This window comes from Solanum dulcamara, chromosome 7, assembly GCF_947179165.1.
Source record: "Solanum dulcamara chromosome 7, daSolDulc1.2, whole genome shotgun sequence".
Taxonomy (NCBI): domain Eukaryota; kingdom Viridiplantae; phylum Streptophyta; class Magnoliopsida; order Solanales; family Solanaceae; genus Solanum; species Solanum dulcamara.
In genome coordinates, this window is record NC_077243.1 from 14372283 (window position 1) to 14391283 (window position 19001).

Genomic DNA, 19001 nt, shown 5'->3' on the forward strand with positions numbered 1-19001 from the left:
GAGTCTTGAGGTGTTTTGCTAGAGCCCCGCCTCAAGGCGAGCTCCGAGGCGAGTCTCAACAGAGTCTTTTAAAACACTGCTTGAAAATATCCTCTTTTGGGAGGGCACGAGTATCAAGTCATACTTCCACGCCAACCTCATGTATAACATCACTGAATTTACACTCTAAGTATTCAATTTTGGTCTTGCTTAACTTGAATCCTTTAGACTTCAAAGTTTGTCTCCAAATCTTTAGTCTAACGTTAACTCTGCTGCGGATTTCATCAATCAGTATTATGTCATCTGTGAATAACTTATACTATGACACCTCATCTTGGTGCAACCCCGTCATGTCCAAACAAAAATTCGTAAAATATTTTAAAATCTCCCAGTATACTATAAGCGCTAGCTAAAATTTTGTCAAAAAATGCCACGTATTTCACATTCACCCAGGCCTTTTATGTTTCACAAAGTGAAAAATGGACTGGGCCCAGTTGACAAAGTGAAGGGTAAAGTGGGCCTAACATACGCCCCACGCGTTGCCGTATTTGCAGACACAATTCGTTCGGTTTACTTCTCAGACTGTTAATCAATGAGTCAAATACTGATTTAGACTTGACTCAATCTCCTCCTTCATCAATTCACATCGCCAAAATACAGATTCCGCCGATTAATTCTTGCGATTCTTGGATTCCTCGGGTGATCAATTTTTCCAGAACCGGATAGATATGAACTTTCCCTAATTTTGAATGGAAACCCTAACCCTAGATTTCATTTTTTCTATTAGATCTTCATCTTCTGCTCTTCTTCAATTCCAGTTGTGTCTTTTCTTTTCCGGAGGGTGAGCGATCAAAGCCCCTTATAATCTTCGCCGGGTCGTTGAGTTTTGTTGATTTGAAGACGGTTAGGTGAGTTGGTGGCCCTAACTATTTATGGTTTGCATGAATTTGAAACGTAATTGAGATTGTATTGGTTTAGGATTATAGTACAGAATTGGGTTTGGCGAGAAAAATATGAAAGAAGGAACCGATAATCTTTTTAGCAGTTTATAGATTGTATATATACTTGTTTAAGGAATGGGAAGCTCAGAAACAGAAGGAGGGATGTTGGAATGCGATACTGGAAGTATTGTTTGGGTCCGAAGGCGAAATGGGTCGTGGTGGCCTGGGAAAATATTGGGGACTAATGAGCTTTCAGCTTCTCATCTGATGTCTCCACGATCTGGAACTCCAGTCAAGCTTCTTGGCAGGGAAGATGCTAGTGTGTAAGTCCCTTTTTTTGATTTTTTTTTCCTTCTCCTGAAAGACTTTCAATTTTGTTGAAAAATATGATTCCAGTATTTACTCAACCTAACTACTGTATGTTGGTTGTTGAAGACTTGTAATTGAAACAACTTTTGTATTACTATGGTTTTTTATGACAAACATGGAGTCTTTATTGCGGAGAAATATAAGTTTACTGTAAAAGTTGGAGGTTCTTGCTTCATCAAGATAGATGAAGTAAATTCTGCCCCTGGGCACTGGTCCAATGGAAAAGGTAGTACAATGTGGCATGTGATGTAGGCACACTGTTGTGAATATTTGAGTGAGGAAAGGTAGAGGGCAGGATCATTATTCTCCAAGTTTCAATGCTCAAAAAGATGGATTTATCTGCTACCAAAAGAAACAAAAAAAAGAAGATAGGTTAAGTGATTCTGCCTCCCCCCTCCCCAAAAAAAAAAAAGAAGAAGAAGAGAATTTGCAAGTATCTTCAATGTGCTTCCTGCTTGAGTCTCCTTGTTGGGCCCCCATTTAGTCTCTTGCCAAAACTATGAAACTTGTCGTATGGTACATTAGATGAACATGAGTGGTATCACTAGTTCTTTGGCATTTGTTGCAAAGATTCCTGAGCTGGAGAATTTCCAAGGCTATCAGTAACAGCTACACTACACATTGGATGGATTCGGATGCCAAATTTATTTATAGTGGTTGAAGAAATTTCTTTTGCTTTGTGCAGACTGAAAGGAAATGTTGTGCATAGATTTTTGGTAGGGCAATGTCCTATGTTCATCTTCTGCTTAGATAGCAAATAGGTCATATTTTTCCACAGTTTATATTCATGGTAGGCCTTTTACTCATAATATATTGGTTGAGACCAAAGCATGCAAAGCTTATTGATGGAGTCTAGCTTGACTGTTGAGAGTTGAGGGGAAGGCTATTATAATGAAACTGTGGAAGCTCTAAAACTCCCACTAACACACAATTAAGAGGGACAGAAAGTAGGGCATAAGAGGAAGAAAGGGCAAAGTTGCGACCTTGCTTGGAATTTGGAAAATGGGAGATCTTTTTACTACTGATTTTAGAAAAAAAAAAGGGGGGGGGGGGGGAGGAGGATACCTCTCAGCCAAGCTTTGGTGATGCTAGGGAAAAGCTTACTTTTAGGTGGGAAAAAAACTTCGGAATTGTTACAGTGTTTTATCTTGGGGATTAAATTTAATTTATTCAATGCAGAACTCTTTTTGATATTGGAATATCTCTCAATTCATTTTTATCTGCAAGGATTTTTTACCCATGTAATAGACCAGACATTTGGCTTAATCTCCTGTTTTTGCTTGTTCTCTCTAAGAGAAGAGTCTGCCTATTGCATGAGTTACTGGTAAAGTTTGTTAACCATTTGGCCTGGTGATGGGGTTAACTTTTGTTGAACTGCTGTTGCTTATCCTGGAAAGTGGGTTCATTGTGGTCCCTTACTGCCTTTTTAATAGTTGAGACCTTTGAAAGAGTCAATTGTGATGATAAGCGGTAAAAGAACTGTAAAATTTCACATGTTCAAGCTAAATGAAAAAGCAAGAACAAAGAAGCCAAAGACAACTAATAATTTCATATTTTAATTGTTCTGTTCACTCTTAATTGCTAGAAATGCTTTTGGTAATTGGTCAAATACTGCATTTTCATTCCCAATGCCCTCTATCTTTATTACTTTTGGCTAAAAGGGTCAAACAGCTTATACTCTTAGTATGGTCTGCCATGGTATTTTTCTTTCTTACCAGGGATTGGTATAACTTGGAGAAGTCAAAACGTGTCAAAGCATTCCGTTGTGGTGAATTTGATGATTGTATTAAACGGGCTGAAGCTTCCCAAGGTATGCCTCCAAAGAAAAGAGAGAAATATGCACGTCGAGAAGATGCAATACTTCATGCTCTTGAACTTGAGAGGCTATTGTTAGACAAAAAATATGGAGCAGGTTATTCATCCACTGATAAGAACAATAAATCTACTGCTGATTTTGTTGGAAGAGAGTCTGTAACATCATCAGAATACCCAGAAAATGGGAATGGGAGACACACAGGACCCAAGTGCCATCAAGTTTCTACTAAATCTGTTGCCTCCCTCGAGGACAAGACCGCATTAAATATTTCATCCGAAGAGATACCCAAAGATCGAAATCAAGTTAGTGGGGATGTTGATAATTCTGGTGTACATCCGAGAATGAGAGGTTTACAAGATTTTGGTCTTAGTACTGCTCCTTCAGACCATAACCATTCTCCATCACTTGCTTTAAATGATACGGACCAACCTGTGCTTGATAGCAGTGCTCATGTTGTTCCTGATGGGAGTAATAATGCAGAAGGCCTGGTTAATGTTGAGAAAAGAAGCACATTGGAGAAAAGGAAACCATCAGATGAAGCATTGGTAGAAGATGTCCTTGTCAAGAGACGCGATAGGCGCCGCCCTCTTGCTCATGTTTTGCAGAGTTCTGAAAATTTGCCAGTTTCTCTCCCTCAGCCGGAGTCGGCTTCCATTTCCACCTCTGGTACAGGAAAGGAGCTGCCTCGAGTTGAATCACTTACAAAGAATAGCAGGTTTAGGTATCTGGCAGTTGAACCTAGCAACAATTTATGTGTTGACGAGAGTCATCAATCCCAGATTGAAGGTCCAACATTGAAGACTGAAGATGACAATTGTTCTCGTCCTGCTGTCTTGTGTGAACAGAATGGTTCTGGATCAACAGAGTTCACTGAAACTGATTCAACTGAGTCAGATTCTCTGGAATCAGATACCGATGATGAATTGGCTACACTCTCAGGTTCTCCATTTTTACTCTTCACCCTTGAACCTTACATGTGCATCATTTACTTATTTATTTTTCTCCAGTTGAAGATAAAAGAAAATACAAGTTAAGAAATGATTCCAAAATCAAACTTGTTGTTCAGCATCTTGAACTAGCCATCCCTTAGAGGGTATTAAGCAGAATTATACTATTTAAATCTTTGATCCCAATCGCTCCAGAAGTTAGGGGTGTTCATGGTTCGGTTTGGGTCGGTTATTGATTAAAACCATAACCAAACCAATTTAATCGGTTATTAAATGTCTAAAACCATAAACAAACCAAGTAAAATAATAACCATGGGTTTGGTTATTGTCGGTTTGGTTCGGTTATTCGATTTATGATTAGCCGAGACAATTCAAATATTCTCTCTCTACATTCTTCAAATTCTTACGAAGCTCTTTTTTCCTCACGGCCCACAGAGGTTCGAAACAGAAAAGGAAACAACTTAAACATTCGAAACAAAAAAGAAAACAACTTAAAATCAATTTAAAATTTGAAAAACTTCTTATAAACCTTCTCAAAATTTGACAATCTTGTACTTGGGGTTGAGGAGTTGAGGTTGCTTTTGAGCCTTCACTATTAGTCTATGACTGTGAGTCTGTGACTTTGTGAGAAACCAACATGAGAGGAACAGAAATGTAAAAGAAAAATAGATACTAGGGTTTTAAAGTTTTAACTTTTACCTTATGTTGCTGCCTGCTGCTTAAGTGCTTAGTGCTTATTAGGAATTTAAGATTTAGAATTGAGGATTTAGAATTGGGCTTGAGAGTTGGGCTAATGGGCTTGGATTGTTGGACTTGGACTGCTGTTTAGTGTTTATTAGAATTTATAATTGGGCTTGGATTGTTGGGCCTTAAAAATAAGTAGCTTAATATTAAATTAATAATTAAAAGGTATAGAATATCTTTAATTATTTATGAAAAACTAATATTATACATATAAATAATTATAAATTTTATGTATATAATTATCGGTTTGGTTCGGTTATTTATTCGGTTATTTTTTCCTATAACCATAACCAAACCAAATATTATCGGTTATTCAAATTTAAAACCAAACCAAACCAAATGTCGGTTTTTTTATTCGGTTTGGTTTTGGTTTTAACCAAAACTGTGAACAGCCCTACCAGAAGTTAAATATTTGGAGTCTTTGAAGATTACTGAATTAGTTGAACTATTGATATTTTTTTGGATAAGGTAAATAATATTATTAACAATGGGAATGAAAGAAGATATTATTAGCTGAGCTATGTCATTTTATTAATGCCTGGGTCACTTTTTGCATGATCTACTCTTTGTTTAGTAGAAAGTGCTGAATTTTTCTTAAGGAACATTTCGTCTTTGGTGTTCATCCCTTTCTATGCATCAAGTTATAACATAAACTCCAGAACCTCAAAACAAATTTTAACTAATACTCCATTTTCTGGTTCTTTCTATTAGCGCACATGTTTTCCCATGATCATTGTCATTCTTGTTGGCATATGAGTCAGGTTTGTACTGGGAATTCTTAGTGTAGAAACTTCTTCATAACCAGTGAGCAAGCAGTATGTAGTTGTCTAAGCATGTGCAAGTTCAATTAAGGACTTCCATTTGCAGTGATAGAATCTAAGACGCAGATGCCATCTGAAAGACTTGACCTACCTTCTGAAGCGGATGATATTTTTTGTCTCAACTAATGTTATGTGGTTGGAATTGTGGTGTTTTATATTCTGTTCTGTGGTGCATTCTTCAGTGGAGTTTATTGGAAAGAGAATCAGAATCATCCATTAAAATTTATCAAAAAACTTGGAAGCATCGAATAGAATAATTTAGGTCCCTTTCTTGAAGACTTCTCTGGAAGGGTTTGCCAGAATGGACTTGTTGACTTCCTTGAATTTTACACCCACATAGTTGGATGTTTCTTTGAAAAGTAACTGATCAAACTTTGTAATAGGAATAGTATAAAGAAGGTGCTTAATACAAAATATCTGAAAAACGAAAAAGACTTGGAAAAAAAGTTTTTACACAGAGAACAACCTTTTTTATGAGAGAGAAAGGGAAGAACCTATTTGAAAGTTCACAGAATGCTGTATGATCTTTTAACATACAAGGACTTAGCCATTTAGGTGAGCACAAGTACTATTTTTGATTTGTCCAATTCTAGTCGACTCTTGTTGCTAGGTGGGTCAGCGGGTCGGTTCCTTTTTGTATTCAGGTTTTAAACTTGCAATGGTTTACCCTTCTCAGTTACACTTATCTGGGAAAAAAATGCTTAATCCTTCTCAAAGAAAATAGATTGGTGTAAGAGTACATGACAGATGATTGAATTTAATTTGTTGAGCTCCCTTCCATCCATATTCTGTGGACTTATTACGAAAAATGTAACAGTGTCTGTTGTGTGTAACTATTACAGTTTGCTGCTTGCTCAATTTCCTGTTCTTCTATCATAGATGGTTTTATTTGTAGTATGCTTCATATTCATACTTGGGATTTTACGTCTTGGTGAACTCGCATCATTACTAGTGCTGGATATACAATGCTAGAAGTTAGTTATGTCGGATACAAGGTAGATCATTTTTGGTCATAATTTTGGCATAACATGGGTGGTATAACGCATTAATGTGGCCGTGAACTGTAAAAATACCTTTTCTGACGCCCCTGGCTCCATGTGCCATTTTACTACCCATTACCCTTATATACATTGCACATCGGTTTATGAAGAAAATACATTATTCATCTATTCTTCTGCGCATATTGCTGCTTGAAATTCCTATGACACTTCAATAAATGAGATCACCCATCTTCAGGTGGCCTTTTTTCTCCCATTAAATAGAGAAGGCAAGTGAAGAATAATATGCTTAGGTAGGCTAATGTAGTTAGTTTGATGTGCAGATGGTGCTGTATCTATAGAATTAGAACCCAAATATGTTGGAAGATCTGAAGCACTACCTGAACATGGAAGCATGAGCAGCGAGGAGGTTGATGATTTTACACTCGCAGATGGCACTTCTCATCCTTGTCATCAGGAATCTGCCTCTGCTGGTTTTGGGATGTCTAAATGGAAACTAAAAAGGAAAAGGAATAACCGAAGTCTTAACAAGAGGCTAAGTGATTCTTTTGATGGAGATCTTGCAAGGAGACCCAGTCATATGTCCGCTTTCAAAGAAAAGGGAGGTTATGCTTGTCTTCAGGATGATGTGGTTGTAAAATCCAGGGTGCAAATGGCTGGATATGGATCTAAAGCTCCTGGTAGAGCTAGCCGAAACATGTTCAGTTTGGGGGATTTGTCTTGGGATGATCAGCCTTCAATTAGAGGATACTGGGAGGAGGCTGACGAGTATTTTGATCCTATGAATAGCTACCGTCATGTTGGTGGCAGGACCATGCTGGTAGATGTAGATCTGAAAGTTCAGTCAAGCTATCAGAGAGAACATGTGCCTATGATTTCATTGATGAGTAAGCTAAATGGGCAGGCAATAATAGGGCATCCTATCCAAGTTGAAACCCTTGCAAACGGTTCTACTGAAGGCTTCCTTGGGGATATTGATAATTGTCCAGAAACATTGGATTATGATACATCACTCCAACCTACATGGAGAACTGCTCGCAGGACTGCCAATGTTCGTGTTCCAAGGCCACATGTATCATCAGCACCGGATAATCCTGAAGGAATCAAGCATGTCCAGGGTTCTGATCATCACAGAAATGTTCGAAAACCTACTGTACAGAAGGCAAGCACAACGAGGAAGGCCACTTCCCGGCCTCCCATAGAGAGAACATTTTCAAGAAAGCCGGGGAAAAAGGTTAGTTTATCTTCTAACCAAAAGATAAGGACGCTTTCTTCGATAGCTTCACAGCAGAAACAAAGTAGTGATTCCAACAGTTATCTAGTGGACGGGGCACTCAAAGCAGAGACACTGCCAACTGTTGTAGCTTGCATTCCGGTAAAGTTAGTCTTCAGTAGGTTGAATGAGGAGTTAGTGGGCCGTCGTCCATAATAATTTTGTAGCAGGGGCTAAAGGAAGGCAATACAGACAATAATATACAAGTAACATGTAAAATTTTACAAGAAATAATCTTTTACTTGCTAGTACATCCATCTCTTGCTAATCTTTTTGTCCAGGCAAATGCAGTCTCATGTCCCCAGCTTGAATGTTAAAGGCAAAGCGGGTAGGCTCTGCTTTGGGACTCTGTTTAGGATGTTAACTTAGTTGTATATTGGGTTTCCTTATGTAATTTTTCTCTTTAGTTTTCAAGGTGTGGGAACGTGTGGTGCTCTGAGGTTGGGTAGGCAGGTTTTAGATGTTTCGTATATATGAGATTATGACTGTAAATGTAAAACAGAAATTATGCAATGACTTGGTGCCACAGACTTGGTGGCTTTAACTCTGCAATTTGCTGAAAAAATACACCTTTTCTCTGCAATATCCGCCAGCACCCCTTGGCATGGATTGGGGTTGCTCAAATTCAGCTATATTGTGAAGAATGTGACTCGAGTTTAAGGAACTTTCTTCGATACTTTTTTTTTTCTTATGATAAGTTTATTTATTTAGGCCTACTTTGGAGTGCTTATGTGCATAAGTGTGTTACCCAAACGGGCATGCATTATGTTTGTATAATTCATACTTCTTTGTTTAACTAAACAAATAGTGGGGAAATCGCTCTTCGATCCATTTGATTTTTCCATTACATGTTTTTTGACGTGACATTTTCTCTTTTAAATGTATGATACTTATTCTTTTCTTGAAAGTATTATTTGAACGATGAACTTTGTTAATTTAAGACCATAATTTCTAGCAACGTTTGGCTTATGCAAGTAAGCCAAAAGCTAGCGCAACGAAGAAAGGAACATTTATATAGTCGAGATTGGATAATCCGATGATAGATTGGCCACTCAGATGTGGCTAACTATATAACAGGGAAGAAATTCAAATTTTCCCTTGAACTTAGTGAGATTGTTCAAGGGTGCCCTTCGTTGATGTTTGGGCTAAATGTACTCTTGTCGATATAAGATTTAGTCCAAATATGTTGATGGTTGGGGTAAATATACTCTTATCGTTGTAAAATTAGTTCAAATATTCTTATTCACAAACGACCGAATTGTTCCAAAATATGGATTTTTTAACAAGGAAAAGTGGTCAACTTGTGTAGATTTCAATTTGCTCAGCCACCATCAATCAAAATTCTAAATTAATCATCGTCATAACAATTAATTCTCTACACTCCCAAGAGACATTCGCCTAAGAGATACACAAATATCACCCATTTTCTCACACCTTCATTTTTATCATTTTCTTCCGTCATTATTATACTAATACGTAAGAGCACCATCTCTCAATCACTGTATAAGCCTGCTTGACCGATACAATGTTATTACAAATGATTTAAAAGTTAAATATTGTGTACTTAGGTTTATTTAAGCATCAGAAGGGTTTTTCAAAAAAAATAAATAATTAAGCCATCACCTTAACAGTGTGGGGGATTAGGCTTAACCCCCTACCATGTCTATAAAATCCAAAGAGTTACAAAAGCAGAGGGGGATATGGACCTAACCTCTGATAGAGAATAACGAGGATAAACTAAACAATCTACAGAGAGTCTAAAGTGACATAAATTTTTATTTTATAAGTAAAAGACAATGGTTTCACCAATAAAAAATTACATTTGTCGTATCTTTTCCTTATGCTTGGAAGTTGCCGCTTATATAGTAGAAATAGTCCCTTCAACTCTTTAGGAAACTGATGAAAAGAATAATAGAAGGTACCACTTCCACTTGAAGAGGTCTGTTTAGCAAAGAAGTCAGCTATTTGGTTCGCTTCTATATAAAGTGGGAAATATTTATTTTCGCCCCAATCATGGCTTGGTCAATGTCTCGAATGATTTCTTTCAACTTCAAGTTTTTGGTATCCTTGTCTTTGATCAAGTTGGCCACTACCATAGATCTGAGAGTGGTTAATTTGAGCTTAGTCTGTAGATTCATAGGTTATGAGGAAGAAGACGGTATGTTAGAAAGTAAATCTTAATAAATAAGGACATATTTGAATCAATTTTGTAAAGCGGGAATATCTTATCTAACTATTAACAGACGGAAAATTTAAATTACTGAACAAAGCTCAAGGGCAATTTTTGAACCTTCTTCTTGTAGGGTGCATAATGGTAAAAATTTATTTGCTCACATTGTTTATATATATCTTCAACACACACATTTTATAGTTATCCCAAATAATTGATAGATATGTGTTCTCTCTTTAATTATTAATCACTAATGAAGTCAAATTACTCAAGTTGATGTAAATATTGTGTTTTTGCAAGTATTTACCAGTGTTATTAACATAAATAATTATCAAAGTTACCTAAAATACCCCTAGAATATGCAGAGTGCTCCTTCCGTGGATAGGCAATTTAGTCCCAAAAAAAACATACAACGGCTAATGTCATGCGATATAGCCGTTGGAGAAGGGGTTTTACAGTAGTGCAAACCCTAGAATTCTGAAAAAAATTTATATAAATCCATCAATGAACTGAGAAGAAACTCATCAATCTCTCTCTTTCTTTCTCTCTCTAAGTTTCTCAAGCAAACCAACAAGCGATTTCATCCTCGTGATTTATATTTTTCTGGGCAATTATAACTGTTTCATTTGAATTTGTTAATCTATAACCTGATTTTGATTTTGCAGAGTTTCTTAATCAAGTTTTCTGATTCTTTTGTTTGTTATCTTTGTTCTTGTCAATATTTGTGTTTTTTTTTTGTGCTAACGTAATGGATGCAGGATCATACTCTGCCTCATCGAATAAGAAACAATCTCGTTGCCCTCTCCAGGAACAACTTCTTCAACGTAAAAATTCTCGTGATAATGTATGCCTTCTAAACTACGAATCATAATCTTTATTAATTGTTTCGATTAGATGGGTGTCTCAAGATTTTTTTTTTTTTAATTGGGGGTAGGAGAAGGGGAAATGTGGGAGGGGATGAAAGTTCGGGTAGCCAAACAACTAAGCTACTATAAGGTTTTCCCATATCTCAAGAATTCATCTTTTCAATAAAAGGGATTTCCTTTTTAGAGAAAAAGAGGAAATGAGTTTTCATCTAATTTGCCAATTTTGCTTTTGATCTGATTGAACATCTCTAATATGCCAGTTTTAGCCTGATTTGTTTTCTATAGTTTGATTGGTGGTGGTGCCCTTGATCTGTCATTGTCTTGTGTCAAATTATGCGGGTGGATGGGTGGAATGGGTGTTTGCTAGTAAGAAGCTCTCTTTCCTCCTTTTGGGAGTTGAAACATGAACACCGTAGGGAGTGGGGATGAAAAAAGGAATATCGTACTGACTGTTGATTTGTTGTCTTTTAACAGTTGGATAGGTTTATTCCAAATCGATCAGCGATGGATTTCGACTATGCACATTACATGCTAACAGAGGGAAGAAAAGGTAAGGAAAACCCAGCTGTAAACTCTCCCTCCAGAGAGGCATACAGGAAGCAGCTTGCAGAAACTTTTAACATGAACAGGACTCGCATTCTGGCCTTCAAGAACAAGCCACCCACTCCTGTTGAGGCCATTCCTAATGAGTTTGCCGCTGTTCAACAGGTCAAAACTGCAAAACCCCGTCGATACATTCCTCAGGTAGTTGCATTATCCTAGTCCAAATATCAATTGCTGAAAAAACACAATCTGCACCAAATTAGAGTTTTTATCGATTTACTTGTTGTAAAAAGTTCTTAAAGGTTTAATTTGTCTATATGCAGACCTCTGAGAGGACATTAGATGCTCCAGATATCATGGATGATTACTATTTGAATTTGTTAGACTGGGGCAGCAGCAATGTTCTTTCCATTGCTCTTGGTGGCACTGTATATCTGTGGGATGCATCTGATGGTGCTACTTCAGAGCTAGTCACTGTTGATGAAGAAAATGGCCCTGTTACAAGTATTAAATGGGCCCCTGATGGTCGACATATTGCTGTTGGTCTTAACAGTTCTGAAGTTCAGCTTTGGGATACCACAGCAAATCGACTTGTATGTTTCTTTAAGTCGTATGTTTCAATTGTTTAGTCCAGGTGTTCATATGCTAATAAAATGTTTCCCTTCGGTGGTGCAGTTGAGAACTTTGAAAGGCGGTCACCGATCCCGAGTTGGTGCTCTAGATTGGAACAATCACATTTTGACAACTGGGGGAATGGATGGTCAAATCATAAACAATGATGTGAGAATAAGAAATCCCATTGTTGACACTTTCCAAGGACATCATCAAGAAGTCTGTGGTCTAAAATGGTCAGCTTCTGGCCAGCAGTTAGCTAGTGGTGGAAATGACAACCTCCTCCACATATGGGACAGATCAACTGCTTCTTCCAACTCTACAACACAGTGGCTTCACAGGCTGGAAGATCACACAGCTGCTGTTAAAGCCCTTGCTTGGTGCCCTTTCCAGGGTAACTTATTGGCCTCTGGTGGTGGTGGAAGTGACAGGTGCATAAAGTTCTGGAATACCCACACTGGTGCTTGCTTGAATTCAATTGATACAGGATCTCAGGTTTGTTCCCTGCTGTGGAACAAGAACGAACGTGAGCTGCTAAGTTCTCATGGTTTCACTCAGAATCAGCTCACCCTTTGGAAATACCCTTCTATGGTAAAGGTAGCTGAGCTTACTGGCCACACATCCAGAGTGCTTTTCATGGCTCAGGTAAAAATCTCATGTTTGTTGTATCTTTTGCATTCAATGTCTAACTCTTGAAAGAAAAATGCCAAAAGAAGGTTTGTTTTTGTATTCATTTTCTTGTTTATCGGTTTTGCAGAGTCCAGATGGTTGCACAGTTGCATCTGCAGCTGGAGATGAAACTCTCAGATTCTGGAATGTATTTGGGACTCCTGAAGTAGCAAAACCTGCACCAAAGGCAAATCCTGAACCATTCGCTCACCTGAACCGTGGTATTCGCTGAATGACTATGGAAAGTTGCATGCTGAAGATTTCTGTACAGTCAATACATATATACTGGAACAAAAGATTGTTGACTGAAGAACATATATACTGGAACAAAAGACTGCTGACTGAAGAAGACAATTGTAAATTCAGTTGAAATTTCATTAACGTATTGGATGGAATCCTGGACGGGACCAACTGCTGTATGTAGAAGAGATTCTTTTTTTCTTTGTTTGATATTTTGATTCTATTACAGTGGCTGCACACCAATAGTGACAAAAGGCCTTGTCCAGAAATAATCCCCTTGTACAGTTTTCTGATGATGATGTATTTCTCAATACATAAATATGACTTAGTATTTATCAATACAACAAAAACGTGATTGATTTAGTTGAAACTCTCTCCAATAAATACAGTTGAACTGAATCTTTCCAAAATCCTTTCTTTTTCTCTGTATAGGTGAAACTTCGACCTGCTCTGCCTTAGTGGCCTTCGATAATATTTTTCATTAAGCAACCAAATTTCTCCATCACTGAGCAAGACTATATAACAACCAAACTAGTAAACAGATGTTTACAAGGGGTCATCTGGCCATTGATCACAGAGAATATTTTCAAGTTAGCAGCATCCTCACATTTCCTCCATCAGCCACCAAAGAGGGAATTTATGTTACCTTGGAAATGAGTGGTGAAACTTTTGACCTTCAAGATCAAAAGGCAAAACTTTGTAAAGGACAAGCATGTTCTGTATGTCTGACTATTTATTGCAAGACAGCAATTTGCTAAACTAGATCTTATTCTACCAAAGTAGGATGAAAATGCAATATGTGCCATCAACTCGATCTATGTTACATTTCAAACAATCTACATAAATGATTTGTTTTAACCAGTTCCCAGTTCTAAGGTAATCAAATGCATGTTGCATAATAAGTCATAAAATGGGACTTTTGCTCCAAATTGAAGCAGGTATATTCACATCCAGCAGTTGTCCTGGAAATATCAAGTTCAAGAAGGTGAAACCAATAGTGACAGCTTTCCTTCTGCTCTACCGACAATCCAACCCTGTGAAACTAAAGCAAGAACAAATATCCATCAACTCGATCTATGTTACATTTCAAACAATCTACATAAATGATTTGTTTTAACCAGTTCCCAGTTCTAAGGTAATCAAATGCATGTTGCATAATAAGTCATAAAATGGGACTTTTGCTCCAAATTGAAGCAGGTATATTCACATCCAGCAGTTGTCCTGGAAATATCAAGTTCAAGAAGGTGAAACCAATAGTGACAGCTTTCCTTCTGCTCTACCGACAATCCAACCCTGTGAAACTAAAGCAAGAACCATTATCCATCAACTCGATCTATGTTACATTTCAAACAATCTACATAAATGATTTGTTTTAACCAGTTCCCAGTTCTAAGGTAATCAAATGCATGTTGCATAATAAGTCATAAAATGGGACTTTTGCTCCAAATTGAAGCAGGTATATTCACATCCAGCAGTTGTCCTGGAAATATCAAGTTCAAGTAGGTGAAACCAATAGTGACAGCTTTCCTTCTGCTCTACCGACAATCCAACCCTGTGAAACTAAAGCAAGAACCATTACTAATAGTAGCTATCCAACCCTGTAAAACTAAAGCAAGAACCATTACTAATAGTAGCTATCCAAAACTACAGATTGTTGGATTACATAAACACATCAACTCCAGATACATGCTACAGGCTACAATTTTCCGGACAAAATTAAGCTATCATTACCATAGCAAATGAAAAAACAAAAAAATAGTATGATATAGCTCACAAAGGAGTGGTTCACACACAGAAGAGTATTCTTTCACCCTTCAAACCTCCATTCCTTATGTTTATACAGGTCTAGGGACAATCATGTAGATATGCGTCTCATATAAGTATCTTCATGTACAAAAACTGGCTCCTGACTGGTCTGTGAAGGAAATTGTGGATGTCCCATTGCAATGCCACCTTGACTTGGAGCTGGTGGATGCCATGGATGGTTGATGTTCTTCGCATATGTCAAGGAAATATAATAGGTGATTCCAAGAGCAACACTGGCAAGGGACAAGACAGCAGCTCCAGCAAATACTCCAGGCTTTACAACATAGCAATAGTAGTTGCCGAAATACAGGCTCTCTTCACCATGCTGATCATTCAATGCTGCGCCTGTTAGCAACAATAGAAATGCTATAACAAATGTAAACCTGCATAAGTGGCAAGTAGACCTGTATTAGGGCTTCTTCAGATGGTATGGAAGATCAAATTGGTCCACCAGAGAAATAACTTCTGATGGTATATTCCAATGCATATGGACCAAAACAAATGCAAATTTAGAAGGAAAAAAAACTGGTTTGAGGGGGCAATGATATCTCAAGGTCCATACAAAAACTTGAGGTTCAACATCATCAGCTAGACCACATTTTTGGAATCACAGCAAGATATCCTGTGAACCAATTGACATACAGAAGAGGTAATCAAAAAGGACTACATTCCCTGAAGGTGAAGAGGCTGAGGATGAAAAAAGGGAGACAAAAGAAAGTAGGCTTCTGTCCATCCCCCCTTGCACATCACCACCTCAACACAGTGCAGTGGAACTTGCATCTGTAGGACCAACAAGGTACCATTGGTTGGTGAAGTCATAAGAACGATATGGTATATTTTTATTTGGATTAATTGCCGTCCTTTAAAAGAGGAGTAGAAGGCCAACACTATAAAATGCTCATATCCACAAGCCACAACACATGTCAAAATTCTGATACTTCCAAAAATTGCTAAACAAGTTTGCACATGCATTTGTTACTAGTATGTGAGCCAGCATTACCGAAGTAAGGCAAGTTTTTGGCTTCAAGAATGTTGATAGATATGTAATCATCCTTGTATATAAGACAAAATAGGTCCAACATTCATTCTTTGGTCAAGATTTGACATTGTAAGGGAAAGACAGTCCGTTGCACTAAAACCCCCGCTATGCGCAGGGTCTAGGAAGAGCCCGACCACAAGGGTCTAGTAGACGCAGTTTTACCTTGCATTTTTGCCAGAGGTTGTTTCCAAGGCTTGAACCTGTGACCTCCTGGTCACATGACAGCAACTTTACCAGTGAAATTAATACTGATGTCAAAGGGTGCCTTTTTTCTTTCTCGAAAAAAGAAGTGGTATTGTCATGTCAAAGAGGCGACAACACAGAATAAGCTTATCAACTTCGAATGTGGGAATAATGAACGTCTACTTTGCCTTGACTGCATATATATAAGGTTTCTGATATGTCCCAACACATACAAGCAAGATTCTCACAGAAACTATAGAACAAGCAATTACTATCTGCTATTAGGGTCAACCTCCATTTGATCCACTACAATAACGAACAGCTGAACTTGAATCTAATTAACAGTAAGCCAAATTACAAGGATACAGAGAAATAAATAAATATTCCTTTTGATCTACATGTATTGCTAATAATGACTACTGAACTTGAAATTAATTTTTAGTCCATAACCAACTTACCAGGATACAACAAAACATATTAGTGCTAGCGTCCAATTAGATGCTGATTGATGTTGGCCTTTCCGGCAGCAGACACATCCACTTGCTACATTGATAATTATTTGAGCAACCATAAGAGCCACAGAAGCAGTCAATCCAAGACCCAGTGCAGGACTCCTTGGATATACACATTCTGAAGGAGACGGAACCTGGACCTGAGAACCCTGAAGAATAATTGGATAGTACTGTAAATTAGTCACTACGACTCTCTAAGCAAACAAGGAAACATAAACTCTCTTTACCCCTATATTCTAGTATTCTAGTGAACCAAAATTCCCAACAGCAAACATGAAATGAAAGTAACTTAAATCCTGTAACCATCCTTGGCATATGAACCAAAAATCTAACAATAATCGAAATCACTCAATTTGGATAATATAGTCAAACAAGAAGATTAATGAGTAACTAAAAAGGAAGCTTAACACAAGCAGAACTAATAACAGGATAGTAATAACCATCCTTGGCATATGAAATTTAGCATGCAACCAAATTACCATCAAAGGTCTCTTTTTCTTAATGCATTTGCACTCTCTCCATCTACCAACTCCCACCTGTAAAACTCCTCCCAAGTAATTATGAATGGTAGCAGCGCAGTGAGTACAATAATCTAAAAGCCAATATTATTAAACAATTTCTTCCACTCTCCACCCCCTAAAAACTATTCATTCCCTACCCCCTGTGATACACCTCACCCATAGACATATTATAGGGACAGGGGAGAAATTCAGCAAGTTGTCAGAAAATGCTTGTGTTGTCCAGTATAAGCTGAAATCCTCTCTCCATTCAAATGAAAATTAACTATTTCCTGATTCAAGGAATAATCATATGGAACTGCAACCAAGATCAGCAGGGACGAGACCAGCTCATGGAGCGAGAGTGACACATATGTGAACATAGATCTCTATATATATATAGATGCTCAAAGTCTTAACATTCAGAAACCATTCAAATTGAGCTGAATACGCCCAGACAACAACAAACATGCCCAGTGTAGTCCCACAAGTAGAGTCTGGGGAGGATAGTGTGTACGCAGCTTTACATCTACCTACCTTGTGAAGGCAGAGAGGTCGTTCCGATGAAAATTCAGCTGAATATGCCCAGACTGGCCTAAAAAGTTTTTTTTTCCAAAGACAAGCAAATTTGACGATAAAAATCCAGGCTTTAACAGTTGAATTAAAAATGATGGGCTCCCTTACAGTGGCTATCACATAAAACCAATAAGTTCTACTAGGAGCAAACATCTCAAGGGCAGAATGGAGTTTCAGCTCAAATTTGACCTCACCTAATAGTCCAAGAAAAAAACAATTACTATTTTTTGTGGGAGTAGCTTGGAATGATAATGAAACTAATAGGAATAGAATTTGTGTTGTTCATTGTTCATAACCACAAAAGTATTGCAGCTGCAATTTATCAAAGTTCCTTCTTTTTTTGGCGGATACCCAAATGACAAAGAACTGAAAAAACTCATCATTTAACCCTCCACCTATTAGTATTCTTTGTCTTAGATTGTAACAGTGGACTAAATTTTTTCAGTTCATTTGTAACAAAGATTTGACAATAATTAGATAGCAGAGTATAACCATAACAGTTTTCCAGATTAAACAGATGAACTAAAGCTTCCCATACATGAGCCTATTAAACCAAGAAAGTAAAAAAATTATAAACCCCAAAACAAAAATAAAAAAATGGAATCTTGGGGGTTTTTTTCTAAGGGGGGAAATGAATTACCTTAATCCTTGTAGCCTCAGCAGCAAAACCAGTAACAGCAGATAATAACCCTAGAAATCCCACAACCCCACAAATTATTATCACTTTTCTCTCCATATCCACTCTTTATTTCTTGTTTTAAAGTGTTGGTGTCACTCAAGAACTGATCTTTTTGAAAGTAAAAAAAGAGCAGCAAACAGAGAAGAAGAAGAAGAAGAAAGAGGAAAAAAGAGTAGAGAGCAAGCAATGAAAAGCTTGTGAATTTTAAAAGTGGCACAGAAACTGGATGAGTTCGTCACACAGAGAGACTGTGTATTGTCTTTTAGTGCAAAATATATATATATATATATATATATATATATATATATATATATATATATGAATGTTATAAATTAACTAACTTGACAATTTTATAAAAGAGGAAGAACAAGAGAATATGTATATAGAAAGTATTAATAGAGAGAGTAGTAATATAGAGAGAGTAATAGTAATTCTCTTCTTTTATGTGTTTTGTGTGTTTTTACATTGAAGTTTAAGGCTATATTTATAGCCATATTTACAAGTGGAGGAAAATATTAGTGGACAATTTACCCACTTAAAAAGTAAATGGATTATCCACCATTTTAAGTGGACAACAATTTTACTTGGTTGATAATACTCCCCCTTGGATGTTCACGAGAAATGTGTCTCGTTAAAACTTTTCAAAAAATAAAATAATATACATTGTTATTTTGAACATCCATAGATGTTGTGCCTCGTTAAAACCTTATTAGGAAAAACC

The 19001-nt window shown here is 37.2% G+C and overlaps 3 protein-coding genes across 4 annotated transcripts; 2 read left to right on the top strand and 1 right to left on the bottom strand.

Moving 5' to 3' along the window:
* Positions 1 to 510: 510 nt before the first annotated feature.
* Positions 511 to 8440, top strand: LOC129896581 (uncharacterized protein At1g51745-like). Of its 2 annotated transcripts, XM_055972518.1 has the most exons (4): positions 511 to 887; positions 1054 to 1243; positions 3008 to 4044; positions 6939 to 8440. In XM_055972518.1, the coding sequence occupies exons 2-4, from the start codon at positions 1056 to 1058 to the stop codon at positions 8042 to 8044; spliced, it is 2331 nt and encodes a 776-aa protein (XP_055828493.1). In that variant the 5' UTR covers positions 511 to 887; positions 1054 to 1055; the 3' UTR covers positions 8045 to 8440. The 2 variants fall into 2 exon arrangements, with proteins under 2 accessions (XP_055828493.1, XP_055828492.1); XM_055972517.1 differs by having other exon boundaries at positions 511 to 1243.
* A 1947-nt stretch (positions 8441 to 10387) lies between these two features.
* LOC129896582 (cell division cycle 20.2, cofactor of APC complex-like) lies at positions 10388 to 13358 on the top strand. Its single transcript, XM_055972519.1, has 5 exons — positions 10388 to 10902; positions 11399 to 11668; positions 11791 to 12060; positions 12143 to 12724; positions 12837 to 13358. Exons 1-5 carry the CDS (start codon positions 10807 to 10809, stop codon positions 12978 to 12980), a joined length of 1362 nt encoding a protein of 453 aa, XP_055828494.1. The 5' UTR covers positions 10388 to 10806; the 3' UTR covers positions 12981 to 13358.
* Positions 13359 to 14697: 1339 nt separating this feature from the next.
* Positions 14698 to 18534, bottom strand: LOC129896592 (protein VASCULATURE COMPLEXITY AND CONNECTIVITY). Its single transcript, XM_055972529.1, has 3 exons — positions 18242 to 18534; positions 16475 to 16677; positions 14698 to 15177 (listed from the first exon to the last, which is right to left on the bottom strand). The coding sequence occupies exons 1-3, from the start codon at positions 18335 to 18337 to the stop codon at positions 14844 to 14846; spliced, it is 633 nt and encodes a 210-aa protein (XP_055828504.1). The 5' UTR covers positions 18338 to 18534; the 3' UTR covers positions 14698 to 14843.
* Between the last annotated feature and the right edge of the window lie 467 nt (positions 18535 to 19001).